Raw genomic sequence first — 19,508 nt, forward strand, 5'->3', positions numbered from 1 at the left:
GTGAAGATGTTCCGAAAGTGAGAGCTTGTCAACAGATGATCAGAGCAAAGCGCTCAAAATCCGCAGGTTGTATTGGATTTTATTCTTTGTTAGGACACTCTCTTACCCTGTAGAGTTCTCTAGGGGGGCCAGCCAGAGGAAATATCACTCCATCCAAACAGAAGAGAATAGGAATGATGCTTTCCAAGCTCTGGCAGAAGACCTAAGAAGTCTTGAGGCCCTGAATGTTTTGACCCTAAGGCCATGTTCACATGGCGTGAGATACCGGCCATTCCGTGACCCGGCCAGGTCACGGAACGCCCGATGTCAGAGAAGATCATCCCAGCTGGTACTGCAGTACCGGCCGGATGATCTTCACTGCCGCTGAATTCGCATGCGGGTGAATTCCCTGCTGCCGCACGCTCCATTTTGTGCACTGACAGGTTTTCTGCGGCCGCAATTCAATGAATAGCGGCCGCAGAAAACTGACATGTTTTTTCTGCCTGATGAAAAGGGTAGTTAACTCTCGAAACGCATCATATCTGTAAATACAGAAAGCAAAAGTTTGTTTTATGCCAGTGTTGGGTGTCCTCTTCTTGAGACCAGGCCTGGTTTCAAGGGACTAGCTCCAAAAAGGAATCCACCATTCTTTGAATCAATTTCAGTTCAGAATTTGAATGATATACAACACAATCACCCCCACTAGGCATGATGGGTAATTTGGACAATTCACCATAATACACCAAAACTGTTTATTATATCGCTGGATATTTGTGGTGAAGGGCTCTATTTCCTATGAGTGAAGCCAGCATCTGCTTCACAGCTGATCCCCTCAGTAATTGTTCACATCTTATTATAACATGTCACAATATAAATCATAGAAGACATGAGGACTAACATGGTGCCAAGTTTCACACTGAGATTTTCTGTTCGGTAAATTTGCGGCCAGCCGAGACTCTAAAATTGCCTGATTAGTTGTTTTTTTTTTCTGTCAGTTGTATACAGCTCAGCATCACCATTTATTGCATTCAGGTCATTCCAATTACAGGATTTTTGTTGCTTTTTTTCACTCTCTATGTCGCCCATCACCATCTGCTATGACATAAATTTGGCTCTCGAGCGAAAAGTAAATCTGAAATGTACAAATTTCCATCATTGTAGTCTTAATAATTAGTGAACACGCTGTTCTCTTTTGGGAATACTTCATTTGTGCTATCGTATGATGGCTTCACCACGTACCGAATATCTGATGTCTTCATTATAAATTTCCACTATGTGATAAGTTGCTTCGGTGATGCAAAAACATTAGCTTGTTCCTTACGCTCTCAAAGAGACAAGCCACCATGTTGTGCTCATGGAGTTGCTTATGGCAAAGTCGGATTCTTGTTATGTGATGTGGTGGCCATGATAGGATAGAATTTGCTTCCGTAGAGGTCAGGGTAAGTTATGAAACATAGTGCACCACAATGAACCCCATTGTAATTTCATATCTGACTTTAGAAACTCCAGGTGATCAGCTGTTATTGATTAGCATTTCTGAAGGCAGACTCCCAGCGATCAGCTGATCAGCACAAAGGATGTCTTCATATTTTTGCAACTACACTAACACTGAAAATAAATTTTTTGACACCAAATGATCAGCCATGGATCTGACTTTAGAAATTCCAGGTGATAAGCTGTTATTAATTAGCGTTTCTGAAGGCAGACTCCCAGCGATCAGCTGATCAGCAGAGTGGGTACCTTTATTAGTGTTGAGTGGAGTTGCCGAACTGTTAGGGTTCGGCAATGTTAACCAAACCCAAATGCTCAGCATTTGACTCCCACCATATCGAGAAGTTTAATGTCGCCCTTGGGAGCCCTGGAAAACATGGTATCCAGGAAGCCCCAGTTCAGCATTTTAAGGGGTTATCCAGCGCTACAAAAACATGGCCACTTTTCCCCCACTCTTGTCTCTAGTTTGGATATGATTTGCATTTAAGCTCCACTTACTTCAATGGAACTGAGTTTGAAACCCCACCCAATATGGAGACAAGAGAGGGGGAGAAGTGGCCATGTTTTTGTAGCGCTGGATAACCCCTTAAAATGCTGATAACCCCTTTAACTTAGCACTGGATAACCCCTTTAACTTCCCCAGACATCGGAAGTCAAATGCTTGTTGAGGTTCAGGTTGTCAAACCCGAACAGTTCGGCAACTCCGCTCAACACTAATCTTCCATTTCACTCCTGCACTAACATTGGAGTGGACATTTCTGCGTGGGTGCAGCTTCAAAAGCCATGGAGTTACCATAACTTTAGTAACCCCAGGTAATCGGCTGTTGTTGACCGGAGTTGTTCAAGCTGGACTGATCAGCTGATCAGCACAAGTTGTTGTATTCGTGTTTCTTCCACTACACCAACACTGAAGTGGAAATTTCCATCTGGACGCAGCTTAGTCTTTGACTATGGATTTGACTTCACCAATCCCAGGTGTTCAGTTTTTATCGAGTGGAGTGATCATATGATATGATCATATGATCCTCTTCATTGCAAGAACTCAGTTAAGCTGTTAAGATATGTCCACCTTTCTACCCGTTCCAGTGGCAGCCAATAAAAATGTGAATTCAGCTCCGGAGTATGAAACAAGCTGTAAAACCAAGAACAGCGATGTAATTTATGTATAACGTGACTCAACTTTTTAAGTGTATTTTAGCTTTCTGGGGACTTAAGGCTAAATATTTGTTTCTTACACTGTTGAGAAGGAGGCTTTGTGAATGTCTTGGAGCTACTCAATTAAAAATCTAGTAGGTGTCGGAGAGAGCCGCCTCTTCTGAACAGATATTGCAGCTTGTTACCAGTAAATATTGTATTGTTTCTGCATTAATCATACTAAAATCTCTATGATATCTGTTTTTTTGGCATTGCTGACTAGATAGCGGCCCCTGGTCTGCGAGCATGGATTATCTATTTATAACACAACATTTCGCATTTACACTATGATCAGAGTGTATTAGTCAGGCTGTGGGCTCCGATGAGTAAGCCAATCGAATATTAATGTTGTTTTTCTTTGAATCGTAGAATCTCAGGTGCCAGACCAGCCCAGTTCTCTCCACGTCAGGCCTCTGACCACCAGCATCATTATGAGTTGGACTCCGCCGCTAAACCCTAACATTGTGGTGCGTGGGTATATAATCGGCTACGGTGTTGGAAGCCCCTACGCTGAGACGGTGAGAGTGGACAGCAAGCAGCGCTATTATTCCATTGAGAATTTAGGTAAGTGTGCATGATGAAATACTCAAACTATACCCTTCTGCAAATAACTATAAGAGTATATCAGATAAACTTCTGCTCATAGGGATCCAATGTCATAAGTGTCTGAGATAGGGATATCTATTCTATTCTCTTCTATCTATCTATCTATCTATCTATCTATCTATCTATCTCCTATCCATCTATCCATTATCTAACTATCCCCTACAGGAGAAGCATGTTCTAAATGCATTCTGTTCCAGCATTGTGCCACATGTGTGACCAAGATGAACTTCCAATGCAAGTCTATGGAGCTGGCTTGGTCACACACACAGGAAACAGGTAGAGGAGCTCCTATCCGAGCACTTCTCTCCATGCTCATTCTAGCGATGGGTCAGGGTTTGAACACTCTGAGAGATCAAAACTTTTGCAATGTCTCTATGACATATCAAAAGTTTTTCATAGTTACAAAAACTTTTTAATCGCTCTACAGAATGAAAATTGTTTCTAATTTTTACTTGGTGTGTCTGGGGCATTTGTGTCTTGGCCGCCATTTTCATCAGTTGTTAATAGCAACAGCATACACTTTAACTATACCCTTTGGGTATATTTGGTGTTTTCCCTAGTGGAAGCCCAATATATGAACCTGACCCAATGTTTTCCTATCCCAACATGTTTCCTCCATGTAGGACTCTTCAGGGGATATCATCAATTTGCCTTGCTGTATGACCTATGGTGTGTTTAAATGCAAGTGCCACAAGCCTCTTTTTATTCCCCCTTCTGACTTTCTGATAAGGTTATGTGGGCAGCATGGTACACCACCACCCACCACATCATCGGGGCCAGTACAGCAGGGATCCATCCACAGCCTATGATGAGCAGCACAGCAGGTTAAAAAAGCGCCCCCGCCACATAAATTATTGCAATTCCCCTATGGGAGGCTGCAAGAAGAACTCAAAAGGACTCAATAAGGACACAATAAGGATGGTCAATCCATTGTCACCACTTGGATGGTTTCATGGAGGACAGGAGACCAGGCCAAAGCTTCCTATCTTGCATGATTTCTACATAGTGACTTCTTCTTGTCTCCAGGACTGTTATAATGGATAATCAATCCTTAGGATAGGATCTGATCAGTGGGATGCCTGTACCCAGCATCCTACCGAGCAGACAGCTCTGTCTATATTTTTTCATTTAGTCATCTAACCCTTTCCACCACCAAGAACGTCCAATAGAAAATATAGTGAGCTGTAGACCCTTCTCACTTTAATAATGATTTATACTTAGAAAATACATGACTGTGCTTGGGAAAGTGTGCGATTGCATTGGAAATGAATAAATTATGTGGGGCACTGCAGTATGTCAATTACACGTCTTAGAATTCAATGCGTTAAGTCCGGCCGCTGAAGTTCTTGGAACACGGAGTCTTCAATCATGGGATCCAATTATGTGATTTAACGCGGCAAAGTGTTGAATGACAGCTTTAAGTCTCAAGGGGTTCCGCAGCGACGTTAAGTTCCACTAATGCTTGCCTTTCAAGTTAGTACGAAGCTACTGTATATTCCCCCGTCTGGAGAGGAAGATCTAGAATAATATTCTACATTGAACATCATTTATTCTTAAAGATGCATAAAAGTATAATAATCCTAAAGAAGTCCCACATGGTTGAGGCTATAAGTATCTGTCATTCAACCCAGTGGTGTAGTAACTGAGCCGGGAGTAACCCATAACTGCAGTAGAGGAGCGAGATGAAAAATACGGTTAGAGGAGATACTGTAGATACAAATACTTAGTATATAATGGTTCCATCCAATGTGTTGTCAACTATGGAGCAATATAGGTCTTTAATAGACGTTAGGTGGTGGCTCCGGGCTCAGGAACATCAATATCTGACTTTCCTGCATTGTGTTAAGTGAAGCTTCTGTGTTTAATATAAACTTTGTATGAACAATTTTTTGTCCAATTCAATATTTCCCTATGTAAAATGGGACAAATTGGAAAACAATCTCATTGGGAGGAGACCTTGGAGCCATCAGTCTATTTCATAGGCTATATCCATGTTTTCCTGGCAGCCCTAGGGCGACATCAAACTTTTACAGCCGCCAGGAGTCAAATGCAGAACGTTTGGGTTCGGAGAACGTTGCCGAACCCAAACAGTTCAATAAGTCTGCTCAACACTAGTAATAACCGATTAGATCCTATTGATGATATGTTCTGGGGGTGAAATGATAGCTACAAGGATTAGAATGTAACTGTAAAAAGACGTGTATGCGTAGATAGAGGGTAGAACACAGAACCAAAATGAATAGATGGGTAGAAGATGGAGCCCATAAAGCTGCTCTGTTGTCATGTGCCCAATTAGGATTTATAGACATAAAGGCAATGCATCATGGGAAAAAATATACTAAATAGGTCTTCACCAAAAAGGAACTTTTCTGTAAGGCAATAGGGATGAGAGACAAAAAAAAACTAAAAAAAACAGCCTAAAGCCAGATATCACTTCCTGTGGGATAGCTAAATATCCCTATTCATATTTTAAAGCTTTCTTATGGGTTTGATATTGGCTTACAGGGTAGATATCTACAGGTGGTGCTAGAGAGACAGTTTTTTCCCGTCTTTCCCGACCTAATTTGCATACTTTCTACCCCTTGAAAATTTCCTATTAAACTTCATACACCTGCCGACTCTCCTCGATGAGAACCGATATCCACATTGAATATGATTTAACTCATCTGGCCATCCAGTATACTAATGATAAGGAGGAGGAACCCTGAAATAGCTGTGTGGAGATGGGTGCCTCACTCTTTTGAAGAAGAATCCGGTTTATTAGAAGGGGCATTTTAATTTCCATTAGTTTATTCCCTGGGGTATGAGATAATGGGGGTACAACCGCTGAGCCAACTAGAGATATCCGGAATGGGGCCCCAGCTCCGAACCATATTTTGTTTATGGATCCGCCAGCGATAACCCAGGGGACAACTTAATGTTTGTTAAAAAAAAAACCTTTAAGAAACCATATTTATTTTTAAAGCTCTTTTACGTACATTAGGAATGAGGAATCTTCAGTCGTCCAGCTGTTGCAAAACTACAGTTCCCATCATGTCCAGACAGCCAAAGCACTACAGGATCGAATGAAGCAGTTTTCTATCGGTCTTTAGTCCAGAAATACACAACCCCAAAATAGGACCACAATGGATGCCATCTCTTCTGATCTTTTGATAATTCCGGCTCATAAATAGTATACACAGCTCTATGGATCTCAGGGACAAAAGTCGGGAAACTTTGCAAAGTTTTATCCTTTAGTATCTGTTCTAAACAATATTGCAGCAAAAAAGTTATAAAGCAGAAAACAGAGGTATTCCATCATGGAGCCAATATAAAAAAAACAATGGCACTTTTATCATTTTGCGTGCCTACATCGCTGGCTGAATTTCCCTGCAATATGGGTGTAATAAACCAAACCCGATAAAGCATGCCTTACGGCCGGGCGACGGGAACTGCGTGGAGGAGATGCTGAGTGTAATGCTCCTTGCATCCATAATGCCTTATTTCTGCTGTTGTGGGCCAGAGCTATGTTCAGCATCCTGCACGTTAAAGGCGTTCATGGGGAGAAGATGACAACTGCCCGGTGCCGGGGATCATGATGGTTTTATTAGATGATCCTCTGCTGCTATTTGTTGGATGAGCAATAGATTTTCTCCTACTATTCTCTGGTCATTATCAATGAGATGAAGGACATAAAGAAGATGTTATCCCTCTTCTATCATTCAACATGCTCTAGTGTGAGACACGTTTTAGACTATATTGGCTTATAATAGATCTGTATATCAATCTTACGAGGGCTTGTATTGTGTGCAGGGTGGAAGTTTCTATTCAGTTTTTTTTTTCCCTGGGCAAACTTTTTTTTTCGATTAATTTTGATAACGTTGTGGATAGACTGTTAGGTTTTATGTCTTTGCAGTTCTGATGGAGGTGGTAGAGTTAAAGTATTTCAGCATAAAAAAGTCATACTTACCTACCCCAGTCACCTACCCTACTGTACCTATTCAAATTCCTTCTGGTCCCCCACTAGCCTTTGCTTAGTCCTACTTATGAGACATATTGTATCCTATTATTGGGGTAGTATCCGGCTTTGTGATTAACTACAATGAAGACCAAGGGGGAAATAGAAGTGAAATGGGAGCTAAAGAGGATTCTGGTAGGTAAGTATGACTTTTACAAGTATGATTTTTTTTTTTACAAGTAATTCATAACCCTTTAATGTTAATGTTATTTATTTAACCTTAAGCTTTGCCCGGGACTGTGGCCAAAGAAATTGAAGTCCTATTAGATGACCCAAGGCCATCTGTAGACTAGCTAGGATCTCAGAGCCTTCACAAGGTTTGATCTATTGTCTGGTCAGGTAGCATAAAGGATCATAGGGTCATTAGTGTGGCCCTTTTTGTCAATCAGTCATTGGCCACATGATAAGATATGTGAACAAGAATTTTTCAGCATGTCAGATCAGTCAGATCATTGGCTGATAACTAATGTTGAAAAACATTAGTGAAAAACATGCTTATAAAAAGTGTCACAGAGGCTTTTTCAAGCCCCTGAACTGCAAGCTGAAATGCCTCCCTATCTCTGTTTGACATTCAGACTGAGGAGATGTTGCAGCTCGAAGCAACCTAGAAGAGATGCATGCTGCAGTACACCCTCCATACACACTGGTGCAATCTTAGGACATATCAAAGCTATGTTGACACACACCGTCTTTTTTTGGCCATTTGACGACCTTCTTCTAGAACGGCTGCTATTTAATAAAGCACAGTTGTTAAACACTAGAGATGAGCGAACCTGGAGCATGCTCGAGTCGATCTGAACCCGAACTTTCGGCATTTGATTAGTGGTGGCTGCTGAAGTTGGATAAAGCCCTAAGGCTATGTGGAAATCATGGATATAGTCATTGGCTGTATACTCGTTTTCCAGACAACCTTAGAGCTTTATCCAAGTTCAGCAGCCCCCACTAATCAAATACCGAACGTTCGGGTTCGGATTGACTCGAACCCGAACCCGGTTCGCTCATCTCTATTAAACACCAAAAAATCATAGTGTGTGTACATAGCCCAAAAGTTACTACAAGTTACAGTAATGCTTTAAAGTGGACTGGTCATCACTTTCATGTTGCCTAAGCCACCAATTATTGGGACATTCCCCAAGGGCCTTTTTCCACCTCAAGACCCATGGTGAATAGAACTTTCCAGTTAAGATATAGAGAGAGAGCTATCAATCAAGGCCGGTGGGTCAGGCAGAAGCAACCAGGGGCTGCCCAGATGACTCATGGTTCAGGGGGCATGAAAGTCAACAGGTTTCCTTTAAATAGTTTCTCCACTTTTCCCTCTTCACTTTTGCTAGAATGGTCACCTTAAAATAAGATGACAGGTTGTCCTCCCGCTGGGCACAAGATTGACTGTTTTGTAGCCCTTAGCACCAATGGTCCAAGATTTATCAACAAAACCAGTATGAGCTATCTGTAGTAACCAATCACAGCTCAGCCTTTATTTTATCCGAGCTGTGATTGGTTGCTTGGGCAGTTTCTATTTTACACCCTTTGATTAATCTGGGCATACGGAACTCCTGACAAAGTATGGCTAAATTATTCATTTTAAGAGCATTCATGTCAAGGAAGTGCAGCTGTAGCTACTTGTCGGGTAGATAAGATTCCTGAATCGGGGACACCCCATCATTTTCTAGGAATCTGTATTCTGGTAATCACCGGTTCTGAAGACCACACGACCCTTTAGAAGAATTCTATTAGCGTTGAGGTGGCTGAATGTTTCTGGACAAATGTTACCGAGAAGGAGGAGAATTTTCTTCTTCGATTAGGATTACGTTGAACCTTTACCATTTACCGACTTCAAAGCACAGACAATTACCGACGCGAAGATGCCGCAGTTATGTTTAATTTCATTCACCTTATTCTTCTTTTCTTCTTTTATTCTCCATAATCAGCGCTCAGTAACACAAATCTTCACAAAAATTTTTCAAATTGCTAACAAGGCCAAGATTTCTGTGATTTTCCCCATTATACCTTGACCTTAAGCGATAATGAAATACTAAATGAAAGGATTGCAATCATCTCTCACTATATCTCCTCTCTGTGCCGGGGTCCTCAGAGCTTTCTTCTCTTTGGTTAAAAATGAGACAGTCTTTTATTCATTGCCAGAGGTGAGGACGGGTGACAGTCTGCTATATTTTCTGTCTCAACAGTGTTATGCCTTCTGAGCGTAAATTTTAGAATTTAAAGAAATTAAAAAAAATGGGTTGTATCAATGTTTCAATAATGTAATGCGGGCAATTCATCTGTCAATGGATCTCCCTATAATGAAGCCGATTATTCAGAAGATTTTTTTTTTTCATTGCTCATCCAACATGATGTGCTGTCAATCACTGACCTCACATAGATTGCATCCTGGGACTTGAAACGTGACATTCTACTCTTATCCGTATTTAATAGACGTGTCAGGAGATATAAGCCCATATTTATGAGAAGATAGCTCACATATTTGCACAAAAAATTGTGAGTTTTCTTGGCATTCAACTGGCGCTACCCAAGTGGCAAGAAAAGGGGCTCCGGAAACAGTTAGTTCCATTCACTGTGTAGTGGGGGGTCCTTTAACTTCAGCTTACAGTAGGTCCTGTTCAAGTGAATGGCAGCTGAGCTACACAGTGAATGGGGCCAGCTGCTTCCTGCACTGCTCTGAACATCTGATCGTTGAGATGGCCAGGTCTCAACACCCTGTGACTGATGACCCTGCAACTGGCAATCAGTGACTGACGACCTGTCCTGTTTGCCTAGAAAATCCCTTTAATTGGTGCAAACGTTGCAAAAATTCTTTGTCTGCTCATGGTATAGTAGTAAACTGCAACTTTATGAATTTAAAGCGACTCTGTACCCACAATCTGACCCGCCCAAACCACTTGTACCTTCGGATAGCTGCTTTTAATCCAAGATCTGTCCTGGGGTCTGTTCGGCAGGTGATGCAGTTATTGTCCTAAAAAACAACTTTTAAACTTGAAGCCCTGTGCCCAACGGCTGGGGCCTAGAATGTCTGTGCACCCTCTTCATCATTAGGAATGCTCCAGGCAGTTTGTCTCCTATTCATCAGCTGTGTGAATACTGAACATGGGCTGGATCGTTAAGGCACCTGTGCAATGTTCAGACAGGAGAGAACGTTCCAGTGGCATTCCTAATGATGAAGAGGGTGAGGAGGAGGAACGGAGGGGTGATGCAAAGTTAGGGCACAGATACTCTAAGCCCCGGCCGTTGGGCATGGGGCTGCAAGTTTAAGAGTTGTTTTTTAGGACAATAACTGCATCACCTGCCAAACGGACCCCAGGACAGATCTTGGATTAAAAGCAGCTATCCAAAGGTACAAGTGGTTTGGGGGGGTCAGATTGTGGGTACAGAGTCGCTTTAAGACTAGGTTCACACCTTACTTTCTGCACCTGTATGTAAGAAACCTGTGAAAAAAAAATGTCAACACATAGCCTGACACATTGCCAAAGGGATAATTAACTTGAATAGTGAGAATATAGTTATATTGTGACTACAGTCTGCGTGTATACTTATTTTTTTAACTGACCCAGAAGTGTGGTCCGCCACCCAAATACATTATACTTTGAAAAAATACACAGAACATAGTCACAATTGGACAAGATTGATTTTGGCAAGTTCGCTGGCGGACAGGTGTAGCCTGACACAGTGCAGTAAACATGGTGTGAACTTAAGTCAGAAGAAAATGTGCCAAGGTGGTGCGCAATGTTCACAGAATTTGGTGAAATATACTTCTTAGAACTTTGAAGACTGGCATGTGAATGACGATCTTAACAAATTGTTTAAAAATATATATAAAAAAAGTTCAAGTGTCACTTTAATTTGTCCAGACCCGTACCGATCGAGAGAACAAGGAGGGAGAAGACCATGCCAAGTGTGGTCCTTTTCCGGCTCTGAGTCACGTGATTTCAGTTGGACTTCATAGACTTACATAGGCAATAAATCGGAGCCCGACTGAGGAGCCGGGAGAGGATTGTGCTCTTCTTCCACCTCGTCCTCCTGATCGTCTATGACATTTCAAAAGTTTTTACAAACAACAGTGACACTTTAAGACACTTTGAAATGAAAAGAAAACTATTTAAAAATAAAAACCCTCTACATCAATATGCAAATTATTTTGTTAGGGTCCCTGGACACGTGGCTACATTACAAGAGCACTGGTAATCCCAACTGTATCGTTCCCCTTCCTCTCCTATAGGCCTGCCTGCATTGCATAACTCCAGTGCTGTAGCGTCACTAACAGGCATCAGCAAAATCTTTTGAACTTGCACCAATCCTAATGCCTCGGCGCTCAGGCAGAGCTACTGTGTGTATGTGCATGAGTGCCTACAGGAACCAGAAGGAAGTGATACCATTGCCCCTTCAATGAATCCACTCTCCCAATGTGTCTATAGAAGTCATTTGCATATTTTTAAAAACTCTAATCTCTTGCCAACTCAGAACACAGAAGGAAAAGTATCATAGTGTATCGTCCCGAATAAGATTTACTAGGACTTTATTCATGACAGATTCCCTTTAAAAACCTAATAAAAGAGTAGCAGTAGTGTAAAGCCAATGAATAGATGACAACATCCAAAGCTATAACTACTGTAAAAAAAAAAAAAAAAAAGTCCTCATGGGGCTACATCAACATAAAGATGAAAAAGTTACAGCTTTCGAATTGCAATGATTAAAAAAAAAAGTAATAAAAAAATCTTTGTGTTCTTAAGAAAGAAAAGAGCTGTAACCTTAAGGGCTTGACTGGTCCCCTAGGATGGTGGAACATAAGTGTAGATGAAGAAGGTGTTCATGTTCACCTTACCCCAAGGATTCTTCCTCCTACATTGTTTCTGTGTTAACATGTTAGAGAGTCTTGAAAAGAATGAAGAACGATTGAACACGGACTCATATACAGCAAAACAAGAGTAGCCAAAGGCTATAATCTTTCCTCTATGACCAAATGGGGAGTCGGATCAAATTCCTGGGAGGTGCAGGTCAACGCGGTAATGGATAAGGGCCGAAGCGGTATTTTTACAAGCCCAAGTCCCAAGTCAATTTTCCTGTCTGTAGTAAAGCAAAATGTCTCCAGCGAATCGTGAAAAGCTCATTGTGATTCTGTCTGCGCCATGCTTAGGAATGGGTAGTGACACAGAATGAGCCTGACGCTGTCATAAGAAATAAAATCGCTCATGATTTTTTCTTGCTAAATACAAAGTACTGAAATTTACCGAGAACATTTTGTGATTCTAGTCTTTTATGTCTCGTTGGTTCATTTGGTATTTACAGCTGTAGGGTTACTTGTTTTTTATGGAGTGGCCATATTTCAGATCTGTGTTGTAGAGATGGATCATATGCCTTTTATGATCCCGTGTTGAATCTATACAAACATATTGTGTTCTTACAGCTCGTTGTGTGCAGACCTGATAAAGGAGGCTGCCAACCGTCAAAACATGTGGTCTGCATGCCAAATAACCAATCTCTTGGAGAGCATCTCTTCTGATCTTGTTTTTTTTTTCTGGACAGCTGGCACCAGTGCATACTATGCTCAGTCAGTCTGGATCCACCTATTTTTCAAGGATGGGGTGGCAGTCCCATTCCCCTAATGTAGCAATCTTATATTATAGTGAAATAACCACCTGGAAGTGCCTAAGGGTCATAGTACAGACCCACAGAACATCAATGTGCCACTGTGTTCATGAGCTTGCCTTCTTATACCTAAGGAAAAAAAATAGGGTCCAACTACCATGACGATTGACTACTGTTGTCCTGTAAAGTTGCAGAGGGGCCCCTTTAGGTTCTTTGTGACCTAGCTTGAGGGAGTGTTCACATAAGGGTATACTCCATGTGTCTAGGATAGTCTAGGATAGTGTACAGTCAAAGACCTAGGACTACTTTATTTGGGGAATGTTTAGAAGTACTGCCCCTGGACACCATTGCCTAGGGTGTAACTCACTAAGATCCGATCAGATCTTCATATCCTGTCTCTATCTATATTATATAACACCACATTGAAATTTCTCTTGGTCTAGGTCAGTTCATTGACCGGTCTTAGAGAGCTATGTTTTTTTATACTTTTGTGCTATGTTGAAAACTAAGATACCACTCTTGTAGAAATTGCTAAGTGGTGCCCGGAATAGTTATTTTTCCTCCTATCCTTATTTAGGATGAACTGCGGCTCAAATTGGATAGTAACTAATGACCCATTCACAGTGTCAGTGATTGGTGGTAAAACTGCTGATACCTTCACAATATGCCAATAAAGCCCCTTTGTCCCCAAAGTAAATGGAGCACAAGCTGACATGTTTGACTGCCACACGATTCAGACGCTATAAGACTACTGAAGATAGCAAGTACAACTCCACCCACTACAGGAACTCTATTGTCATCACGGTGGTCCCAGCGGTTGGACCACCACTAGTCACATAATTATCATTTTTTCTGTGGATAGGTGATCAGTTATAATCTTGGGATAACCCCTTTAAGAGACCATTGCTCAACTTTTTGAAATGTCTCTTCAACCAAAAACTTTTACCCTTTAACTATCCTTCCCATAGAAACTCATCTGACATTAGTGAAGTAATTACAGAGTAATTCATCTTACATTTCGGCTCTCACGGTCCTCTCTCTACGTAGTTTAGATTTCAATTTGTGGGCAGATATGAAACATATTCACTACAGCCTCCCGCTAATAATAAATTACCGTCTTCAGAGGCGCATTGCCCTTATCAAGGCCCAATAATGATATTCTTTATTTCCACATTATTTAATGGCCGGCTCGGAGGAAGGTGAACCTACGCTTAGTTTATGCCCTTCATATCTTTTTTTTTTCTGTTGATTATTTCGCTTAATTAAAAAAATGTAAGATTGTGTTTCCATTTGTGCTGCTCATTTGAGATAGTGGGGAAAATGGAATTGAATATTTGTTTTTCGTGCAGACAAGGACGTAATGAAATGAATGGTCACGGCGCGGCTACTGTTTAAACCGGAGTAACCGAGATTTGATTAAGCTATAAATAATGGAGACGGAATCTTTCAATGAGATTAAAATGGACCTAATGTACCAACTAAATACACAGTGGAGCACAATGCATGGCCTTACTCTCAACCATTGCATGGCATTAGCTTATTGGAAACAAACATTTTTCTGTATAGCTGACCAAGAAACCCCCTGTGACATACCTGTGACCATGCCGGCAGAGGTGGAACCTGAAGCTCCTGGTCCCTAAAGGAATCAGTAGCAGGGCGCTCCACCTACTCTGTGTCACATATAGTGTAAAGGCCCTATTACACGGGACGATTATCATACGGAAAATCGTTATATCATTCAGATTTAGACTATAACTGTTTCCTGTAATTGCAGACGACGATTGAAAAATTGTTCTTGTGTCGTTGATTGTTCATTTAGATCTGACCCTAAAATCATTATTAATCGTTGGCTAATCGTTGGCTAATCATTTGCTGTAATTCCGCATTCATTCACTAATCGTTCCTTCTTTTGCTGGGATCAGATTGAGTAAACGATTGTAGTAACAATCGGAATGATCGTAACTAACCACTTATGTTTGGTGTAATATGGTGAACGATTTCAAGTTAACTATAAACAATGTCGTTTGCAATCGTTTGCCGTTAATCGCTAATCGTTAAAAATTGCTTAGTCTGATAGGACCCTAAGTGTCTCCTTACATATAAAGGGGCCTTTAGGCCAACTTCAAGACCTAGGTGAACCTGCAACTTCTGCACCCTGTGTAGCTATGTCTTTACATGCTATTATACTTGTCTATAAAATGGGAAATCTTGGTGTCGCCCCTTAGTGTTTACTCACAATTATCTAAAATGCATGGGATCCAATGCAAAATCTGTAACAGGGTTCCCCACCTGCCATGTGGCAAAGAAGCAACCACTACCTCTAAACCCTATATAGCTCTGCCTTTGCGGGTCAGTATTGGGGTCTATCCTGGTCTCTCCCTTTAATGTTGATTCCTAATTGTTACCTGAAATGCGTTGGCCCAATGCAAAATCTGTAACAGGGATTCCCATGTACCATGTGTCTTCGTACGTAGCAAAAAAGTTACCACTACCTCTAAACCCCTAATAGCTATGCCTTTGTGGGTCAGTATTGGGGTCCATAAAATAGGAAATCCTGTTGTCTTCTTTTAGTGTTCATTCCTAATTCTTACTTGAAATGTGTGGGTTTCAATGCAAGCTTTATAACAGGGCTCCCCATTTTCTTACTGGCAAAGAAGTAACCACTACCTCAAAACTCCCTATAGCAATGTCTTTGCAGCTCAGTATTGCGTTCTGTAAGATTGAGAGACCTGGTGTTTTCCTCAGAATTTTATCCATATTGAAAGAATATTTTATAGTAATTGGGTAACAAGATCATCGTAAAGAATGGTTTCATTTCAGGATCAATTATTGACGCCCTCCTCTCTGAATAATAATGGTCTAGTTTGGTTTTGCTTCTCCTATACAGTGTACATTGGACACAGTGGCATGTAAGGATGATTTATTGTAAAGAGGTTGTATACCCTGTTTGGGACCCTTATTAAATAGCCAAAGCAGAGAAGCCCATTTTTTACCCTCTCTGGAGGTCAAAACACCTTGGTTTAAATGTTTAAGTAATTAAAATAGAAATTGTATAACAATGTTCACTTCTCTTTTTTGTTGCTATGTTTATACTTTTACAGATCTATAATGTTTACCTATACAATTTTTTTCAAGGCTAGTTTATCAGGCTGCATGAGGCTTACCCTCTCTGGAGGACCCAACACCATGCTTTAAATGTACAAGTAATTAAATTGTGTAATATTTCATTCCTCCTGCGGGGGCGCTGCAGGGATATGGAATGCCTGCTGCTCACTTCCTCTACAGATTACAGCCAAATGCTCGAGGTTTCTGCAGTGGGATAAAGCCATATGATTATATTGGGGTTTCTTTGAACAGAAAAGCTTGTCCTAATAGGACTCAAGCTTTTATGAGACATTTATTTGAGTTCACTAAGATTATTATAACAATGTTCACTTCTCTACATTGCTATTTTATTGCTATTTTTATACTTTTACAGATCTATAATGTTCACAGAAACAGTTTTTTTCAAGGCTAGTTTATCAGGCTGCGCTTTCCATGATTAGGCTTTTAGCTTCGGCTTAGGTTCCCATTGTGAAAAATTATTTTTCATTCTAGTTAATGTATTCTGCGCCGGCTGTAGTGAAAACAAGTCATACATCTCTTACTATTTAACAAGACAAGAACAAAAACAATGTATTAGAGAGAAGAAACCCAAAGCATTGTTTATGTATGAAGTTCTCTATTATCACAAGTTACGCCGCCGTTAACAGACTGAGGGGAAATCGACTTTCCGAAAGCTCGGAGGAATCGAGTGTGAGGAAAAGAAAGAGAATAGTTGTGGCCCCTTTTTCCTTTGAATATTTAAAGATATTTTGCCGGAGGGAAATAATTGCTTTTACAATTATACAGATTATACTTATAATTGTTCCCTTGTTTGCTGCTGGTTTACCATAATGTTTACCTTAATTTTGTGCCGGCTTTCCCCCCCCCTCCCCCAGAAGCTCTTGCTCATAGCCGGTGACTAGTGATGCAGTTGATCCCCAGTCCAGCTAAAGCCCATAGATAAGGCTAGCATTGTTTTGGCCAAAAAAGGTAAACCCTTGTTCCCTTTGAGAGCTATCCATGTGCCATACAATGGCTAGCAATTCAATATCAACCCCCACTCTCAGGATCATTGTAACAGAGTCCAATATGAGATGTGGACCCAGTGTGTCAATGACAGTTTTGGCATAGGGCTTCACCTGCCAGTCCATACACATCAGATAACTTCCTCTCCCAAGAAAACTGAAATAAATCCAATGTATAAATCCTTCTCTCCTTCATTTGTCATCTGAGGAAGGTCAGTAGGCCACCATGCCCATTAGATAATGGCTGGTCCCACCAAAATTGTCATGTTTGGCCTACACATACTTGTTTATGTCGAATCTCAATTATGAGGAATCTCAAGAGTTTTTTACCCTTAACTCCCCCATGGGATGCGGCTTTTCCAACAGACAATCCTCAGGTCGCCACCCTCATAGTACTTGTATTAAAGGGGTGTTCCAATCTGAATTTGTTATCCCATATCCATAGGTGCCCTGGGACCTATGGGGACCCCCACTCATCGTCAGAACTCCCAGAATTCCCCAGAAAGAGGACACAATCACCCAGTAATAAATTAAGCTCTCAGTATTCTCTATGAAGCCTTCAATGTTAGTTGAGAGGAGATCAGAAGCAACGTGAGAAAATATTACTTTACTGAAAGAGTAGTAGATACTTGGAACAAACTTGCAGCAGATGTGGTTGGTAAATCTACAATAACAGAATGTAAGCCTGCCTGAGATACACATATCTCTATCCTAAGATAATAGGAAGGGGAAATACTAAAAGGGCAGACTAGATGGACCCAGTGGTCTTTTTCTGCCGACAATCTTCTACGTTTCCATGTCTCTAATACCTCATTAACAATGGTGATCACATAAATATAGAATGGACAGTTGGGCACTGTACCAATACAGTAGACAGGAATTATAGTAAAACAGTGTTTAATATGAGGCAGTCTGAGTTTGGTCTCATGTAGGGATGGTTGAATCTCAGACACACTTAGGTTCATCTTAACCTGAGTGTGTGGCATTTGCTTAACAGTGGCTGAAGATGTTGGGTGCAGTCCTAGGGAGTCCTGGAGTATTATGGTAGTTGGGTAGATGGCTTGATATTCATCCATGGTGAATGTGCACGAACAATGGTGGCCAGGATGAGGACATTGGGCACTAAAGAAGGTAGAACAGCACTTTGTGACTATTATAATAATTAAACAGTCACATAAATGTTTTCCCCAAATTTCCTAGCTACATGGCAATAGGGATAAGCACAACTCGAGCATGCTTAAGTACAGTCGTTCAGGATTTTAATACCGGTGCCTGAAGCAGTTGGATGCCCCCCTAGGGAGTCCAGGAAAGCATGGATACAGCCATAGTCAATAGACCAATCGGACTCGAGCATGTTCAAGTTGCGCTCATCTCTACTTGGCCACAACCCTGTGATTTAACGGTATGACACTAAAGATGAACTACCAGCTTGCATACATTGATGAGACAGGATGAAAGGGGTTAAAGAAGTCTGCGATAGTAACAGGTCCTCTTGTTGAGTAGAATACGAGTCGGATGAGATCTGAGCAATGAGAGCCTTGATGGTCTTGTAAAAGGACAAGCGCGTTCCACTTGAAAATGAAAATGGATGAATGGTTTTCTCGCCTTGATTGCCTGTAATTTAAGCGATTCATTATTCTATAGAAAAATAAAACAGAAAGCAGCGTGCTTTACCAAGGTAATTTCTAAAGGCCAATTTGACTATATCGAATTCAAAAGGAATGCAATAAATGGCTATGATATCCAACGAGAATGGGGAAAGATTCCCCATTTAGATCATATTGTTTATTTATTCTTTTGGCAATGGTCCTAATGATATTCACAATGAGCTAATCAATTATTCAGTAATCTCCCAGGAAGGTCTTTGCAATTAAACCCCTTCATAATGCATCAGCCACAATGCATTATGGGTCTACCGGGCACCAGAGGGATTAATAGTAATTGTGGTGCTCTGCAACAAAGCATCATGGAGGCAGGAAAAGGGTAATTATCATTTGGTTATGAACCAGAAAATCTAGATTGACGTATCATGCATGTGACCTTCATAAAATTAGTCATTGACCCTTGTTCCTTCTGTTTCAATAAATATTTGGTGGATAGTTCCAAGTTTCAACCTCCATTCTATCTTCTTTCTATAGGACTTCTCCCGTGCTGCAGCTAATCTGTGGAACTCACTGCCCTAAAACATTGGATGGGCAAGGTCCCCTCTCCCATAAAGTGTAAGCTTGTATGGGCAGGGTCCTCTCTCCTGTAGAGTTTAAGCTCTTATGGGCAGGGTCGTCTCTCCTGTAGAGTGTAAGCTCTTATGGGCAGGGTCCTCTTTCCTGTAGAGTGTAAGCTCTTATGGGCAGGGTCCTCTTTCCTGTAGAGTGTAAGCTCTTATGGGCAGGGTCCTCTTTCCTGTAGAGTGTAAGTTTTTATGGGCAGGGACCTCTCTCTTGCAGAGTATAAGCTCTTATGGAGATGGTCCTCTCTCCTGTAGAGTGTAAGCTCTTATGGACAGAGTCCTCTCTCCTGTAGAGTGTAAGCTTTTA

At 41.1% G+C, this 19,508-nt stretch overlaps 1 protein-coding gene across 1 annotated transcript in view; it reads left to right on the forward strand.

Moving 5' to 3' along the window:
• Positions 1-19,508, forward strand: part of DCC (DCC netrin 1 receptor) — a 375,839-nt gene that overhangs the window by 292,943 nt on the left and 63,388 nt on the right. The window contains exon 16 of the mRNA XM_069963563.1: positions 3,034-3,228. Within this exon, the coding sequence (XP_069819664.1) occupies positions 3,034-3,228 (195 nt within the window). The remainder of the gene's footprint in view (positions 1-3,033; positions 3,229-19,508) is intronic.

Source organism: Dendropsophus ebraccatus, chromosome 3, assembly GCF_027789765.1.
Source record: "Dendropsophus ebraccatus isolate aDenEbr1 chromosome 3, aDenEbr1.pat, whole genome shotgun sequence".
NCBI classification, from domain to species: Eukaryota; Metazoa; Chordata; class Amphibia; order Anura; family Hylidae; genus Dendropsophus; species Dendropsophus ebraccatus.